Source organism: Amblyraja radiata, chromosome 3 (genome assembly GCF_010909765.2).
Source record: "Amblyraja radiata isolate CabotCenter1 chromosome 3, sAmbRad1.1.pri, whole genome shotgun sequence".
Taxonomy (NCBI): domain Eukaryota; kingdom Metazoa; phylum Chordata; class Chondrichthyes; order Rajiformes; family Rajidae; genus Amblyraja; species Amblyraja radiata.
In genome coordinates this window covers 130,079,690-130,085,689 of record NC_045958.1, presented here as the reverse complement: position 1 = coordinate 130,085,689, position 6,000 = coordinate 130,079,690, and the positions used below count along the sequence as shown (strand labels likewise).

The 6,000-nt window shown below is 47.2% G+C and overlaps 1 protein-coding gene across 1 annotated transcript in view; it reads right to left on the bottom strand.

The window, feature by feature from the left end:
* Positions 1-884: 884 nt before the first annotated feature.
* LOC116971530 (deoxycytidylate deaminase-like) overlaps positions 885-6,000 on the bottom strand; it is a 73,601-nt gene continuing 68,485 nt past the window's right edge. The window contains exon 6 of the mRNA XM_033018763.1: positions 885-3,143. Within this exon, the coding sequence (XP_032874654.1) occupies positions 3,029-3,143 (115 nt within the window). The 3' untranslated portion in view covers positions 885-3,028. The remainder of the gene's footprint in view (positions 3,144-6,000) is intronic.

Sequence of the window (6,000 nt, the reverse complement as noted above, 5' to 3'; positions counted from 1 at the left end):
TTGGTGTTAGAGCCCCCGGCGCGCGCTCGCAGAATCCCGCGGCCATTCCAAGCCGCGCGGGGCGGTGATGTAGGCCCCGCTCCAAGAGCTCTTCAACCCCGCAACTCGGGCGGGAGAACTCGCCGTTGCGGGAGCCCTGAAAAGCGGTCTCCCTCCAGGGACCCGCGGGCTCCCGGTGCCGCCGTCCGCCAAACCCACAGTTGCAGCCACCGAATCTCCGGGGGTCGGGTCGCAGCAGCGTCCACCACAGCTCCACCCGCTCTGGACTCAGCCAGCTCCGCAACGGTGAGGTGAGTAGTCGGCACCACAGCCCCCGGTCTTCCTGTTGGAGGCCGCTCCTCGTTGCAGCCCCAACGACAACGGAAAGGTCGGGTCTCCCGTGCAGGGAGAGATTTAAAAGTTACCCCCACCCCCCCACACACATACCCCAACAAAAATAACAAAAACTACATAAAAACATAAGACATAAAATAATAAAAACGCAGACGGACTGCAGAGGCCGCTGCTGACGAGAGTCGCGCCGCCCACCTACAAATCGCGCCGCCCATCTTCTTGCGTATGGCGTGCGCAGCCTAATGTTGTAGGACAACTTGTTCTATTTGATCTTACTTGACTGTGCACGCCAGGTTGATTGCATTCTTCGAAACAGGGCGGACCACGTGAAGGTTGCAATCTCCAACCCCACTGGTATCTCTGAACTAAGTCTAAGCTTGACCAGCATCAGCAGTTCCTTGTTTCTGCAGTACACTTGGCCAAATGGCCCCCTTGATCCTAAGATCAGCTATTATTAGAACGGAATGCTTTGGTGTAAGGGAAGCCTCTATTGGAAATACTAAAGGTTTTTAAAAGCAGCAGAAAGAAAAAAATGAGACTATATAACATCATAATTTCTGTTATTGTTCTTTAATATAACCGTAACAAAGATAACACCAGGAAGGCTGGAGATGACACCTAGGAAGTAAATTATAGACGCTGAAAAAACAGTTATTTTCATTCAAAGTTCCATTTAAATTTCATATGTCTTGAAATGTCTTGAAACATTTTTAGCATTTGCATTTTTTAATACATAGAAGATTATTATATATAGCAGGGTACAACCCAGAGACAGTCACTTCAGCCCACAATGTCTGTGCCATACATGATGTCCAGTTGACCTAATCTCTGACCAAGGGTCCCAACCCAAAATGGGTGCCTGACTTGCTGAGTGACTCCACCATTTTGTGTCTATTTTTGGTATAAACTAGTATCTGCAGTTCCTTTTTTATTATAATCTAACCTCCATCTGCCTGCATATGATCCGTGTCCCTACATTCCCTGCTTAACTAAAAGCCTCTTAAACTCCACTATCGTATCAGCCTCCACCACCTCCTCCGGCAGTGAGTTCCAGGCACCCAATCATTGTGTAAACATTTTTGTCCCTTCAGATTTTTCTCTGAGGAAAAAGGTTTCGTTTAGTTTAGAGATACAGCACGGAAACAGGCCCTTCGGCCCACCGGGTCCGCGCCGACCAGCGATCCCCGCACATTAACACTACACTAGTTACATTTACCAAGCCAATTAACCTACAAACCTGTCCGCCTTTGGATTGTGGGAAGAAATCTGAGCACCCGGAGAAAACCCACGCAGGTCACGGGGAGAACGTACAAACTCCGTAGACAGCACCCGTAGTCAGGATTGAACCCGGGTCTCTGGCGCTGTGAGGCAGCAACTCTACCGCTGCGCCACCACTGTCTCTGGGTCTGAAACTCCTTTGGAATTTTGCCATGGAACCTATTAATGATTCAAAACCCACTTCTATACTTTAAAGCACCAGCCTCAAACAAAAGATCTCAGGCTCAACAAGTCACAGTGTAAATATTCCAAGTTATAGGACTTTGGTTGGGCCACATTTTGTGCAGTTCTGGTCTCCCCATTACAGGAAGGATGTGGAGGCTTTGGAGAGGGTTGAGAAGAGTTTTGGTCCCCTAGTTTGAGGAAGGACATTCTTGCTATTGAGGGAGTGCAGCGTAGGTTTACAAGGTTAATTCCCGGGATGGCGGGACTGTCATATGCTGAGAGAATGGAGCAGCTGGGCTTGTACACTCTGGAGTTTAGAATGAGAGGGGATCTCATTGAAACATATAAGATTGTTAAGGGCTTGGACACACTAGAGGCAGGAAACATGTTCCCGATGTTGGGGGTGTCCAGAACCAGGGGCCACAGTTTAAGAATAAGGAGTAAGCCATTTAGAACGGAGACGAGGAAACACGTTTTCTCACAGAGAGTGGTGAGTCTGTGGAATTCTCTGCCTCAGAGGGCGGTGGAGGCCGGTTCTCTGGATGCTTTCAAGAGAGAGCTAGATAAACCTCTTAAAAATAGCGGAGTCAGGGGATATGGGGAGAAGGCAGGAACGAGGTAATGATTGGGGATGATCAGCCATGATCACATTGAATGGCGGTGCTGGCTCGCAGGGCCAAATGGCCTACTCCTGCACCTGTTGTCTATTGTCTGGATTAGAAGGTATTACCTACAGGGAGAGGTCAGACAAACTTGGGTTGTTTTCACTGGAAAGCCAGAGGTTGAAGGGAAAAGCTGATAGAAGCATATAAAATTATGAAAGATATAGATAGGGTAGACAGATGGAACTTTTTTCTCCAGTGTGTAAATGTCAAACACTGGTGGACAAAGCTTTAAGGTGAGAAGCACAAAGTTTAAGGGGTAGACACAAAATGCTGGAGTAACAGCAAGGTTCACCAGGTTAATTCCTGGGATGACAGGACGTACCCGCTACGTACATTCTACGTGCTTAACATGCGTTGGATTTTTTTTTAAACTCGGGCGAGCTCTTGAATTACCTCATACAGTGGGACAGGCCCTTTAGTTGGAGAAGAAAGCACAAAACATACACCAGTTTTTAAAATATAATCTAAAGTAATCGGTTCAACTGTACCATTAGAATGGGGAGTGAGAGCGGGAGTTTTCTTCTGAAGAATAACTGGCAGAAAATGTTGATTGGAAGCAGGAGCTCGTGTTTGTCCAGGGTGAATGATTAGCAGCTTGAAGGAGATGCTGGTGCAGCAACTTTGTTCGAGTCCAGGCAACTTCCACTTTTGTTTATTGTATCAAAATCAATGGTAATTGTTTTATTCTTCGGAGTAAATTGGCTGTAAAACAAAAAGAGCGTTTTTGTTCAGAGGAGCTTAGGTTTCATTTAAAAAAAAGGTAGCGCACACACACGAATGTTCGCATTTTAAGCGCACAAAGGAGAACATAAAAGGTTTAATTATTAAACTCCCAGTTTGTTGCACGGTCTAACTCTAAATCTCCCATGCATTGAATTGATGTTTGATTTGTGGAAGAGATTGCCACAGGGTCTAAAGGGAGCTCATTTGCACTGAAACGGCAAACTAGTATAACCGGTCATCTTTAGATTCGCAGCACAATTTCAGAGTTAGCAAAATCGATGAAGAACTTAGGAGCCCGTGAAGCCACATTTAGTTTAGCTTAAGTTTAGAGAAACAGCGAGGAAACAGACCCTTCAGCCCACCAGGTCCGCACTGACCAGCGATCCCCGAGCATTGACACTACCCCACACACACACACACGAGGGACAATTTTACACTTATACCAAGCCAATTAACTTACAAACCTGTATGTCTTTGGAGTGTGTCTTCTGTATTTATGCCTACAGTATTCTGTTGTACTGCAGCAAGCAAGAATTTCATTGTCCTATCTGAGACACATGACACTCTTGACGAGTGTAGGAGGAAACTGAAGATCTCGGTGAAAACCCACGCAGGTCACGGGGAGAACGTACAAACTCCATGCAGACAGCACCCGTAGTCAGGATCGAACCCGGGTCTCTGGCGCTGAGAGGCAGCAGCTCTACCGCTGCACCACCGTGACGCCCTGTAGATTGTAGCGTTATTTGTAGATTGTGATTCTCCCAATGCAGGTTGTACAATGTAGCCCAAGATGAGCATGTCAAATCGCATAGGTTTAAGGCCAGAGGGGAGAATTTTAATAGGAACCGGAGGGGCCATTTTGTCACTCAGAGGGTGGTGGGTGTATGGAATGAGCTGCCTAGGGAGACAGGTATCATGACAGCTTGTAAAAGTTGCAGTTAAAGGGGTCACAGTTTAAGAATAAGGGGTAGGCCGTTTAGGACTGAGATGAAGAAAAACGTTTTCATCCAGAGTTGTGAATCTGTGGAATTCTCTGCCACAGACGGCAGTGGAGGCCAATTCACTGGATGTTTTCAAGAGAGTTCGATATAGCTCTTTGGGCTCGAAGGGCCGAATGGCTTATTCCTGCACCTGTTTTCTATATTTCTTAGACACTTGGACTGGTACATGGATAGGAAAGGTTGTGAGATATGGACCAAATGCGGGCAGGTGGGACTAGCTTAGAAGGGGCATCTAGGTGGGCATGGACAAGTTGACTAGGACTCAAGATCAAATTGAATTTCAAATACAGGACAAGCCATTGTAGTGCTGAGAAATAACTTCCCATCAGTTGGACAGGTACATGGATAGGCAGGTTTGGAGGGTTATGGACCAAGCGAGGGTGGGTGGGACTAGGGTAGCTGGGGCATTGTTGGCCGGTGTGGGCAAGTTGGGCTGAACGGCCTGTTTCCACACTGTATCACTTTATGACTATCAGCAACATCTGCCTGAAGCAGCAGTTACTCAAATCATTTGCTGACCATTAATTCTCATTCATTGAGAATGAGACACTCACTATGACACCTCCTTTCACTCATGGAAGTAAATTGACTACCAAACACTTGCCAATCTGAAAACTTTTACCATTTTTCCCATAATTACATCTGCCACTGTCACCTTCCTGATATTGAGAGCTTTGGATCTGATTAAAGCTGAACAAGGAGAAATGAAATAAAAAAGTGAAAACCTGCCCACACCGACCAACAAGTCCCATCTACACTAGTTCCATCTGTCTCTGTTTGGCCCATAGATCTACATCTATCCTTTCCATGTGCCTGTCTAAATGTTTCTTGAACGTTGGGATAGTCCCTGCCTCAACTACCTCCTCTGGCAGCTCGTTCCATACACCCACCACCCTTTTATGTAAAAAAGTTACCCCTCCAGTTCCAATTAAATCTTTTCCCCCTTAACATAAACTCATGTCCTCTGGCTCTCGATTCCCCTACTCTGGGCAAGGGAGTCTGTGCATCTACCCGATCTATTCCTCTCATGATTTTGTACACCTCTATAAGATCACCCCTCATCCTCCTGTCCTTCTTCAGAAGGGTCTCGACCTGAAATGTCACCTATTCCTTCGCTCCATAGATGCTGCCTCACCCGCTGAGTTTCCCCAGCATTTTTGTCTACGAGATCCCTCTGCTCTACAACACTCCCCAGTGCCCTACCATTCACTGTGTAGGTCCTGCCCATGTTAGACTTCCCAAAATGTAACACCTCACATTCTCTGCCATGGACCCAGATCACCTCCTCCAGCAGAGAGCAGAGGCCACCCTGACTGAAGTCCCGTCACCCCTTTGCTCCATATGGAAAACAACTCCTAGCATCCATCCATCCAACTGGGACAGAAGCACACTGGATAGCCACCAAGTGGTCACAGGGGTGGAAGGCAACCTCATCTCCATTACACAGCTACATCTCTTCGCCAGATAAAAGCTGTCCAGGGTCTGAGCTCCCCAGAGGAGCATGGGTGAAGCTCAACAGACTTGGTACTGGAGTTGGGCGTTTCAACGCCAGCGTGTGGAGATAGATGGGGGCTCCCTCCGCCAGAGCCCAGCCTGTGAATGTGGAGCAGAACAACAGACAGCCAACCATGTCATCTCTGGGTGCCCGCTCTACCACCCACCAAATGGAGCTGTGTCAGGGCCTGGCAGACATTTACGCCAACAGAGACAACAAACTGGCTGCTCAACACCCGGCGCCAGATCTAACTATTCCTTTGGTTTATTTATGTTTCATTCGCAAGTAGAAGACCTGCCAGCACTTTTCATACATCTCTCTAAACCTTTCCTATCCATGT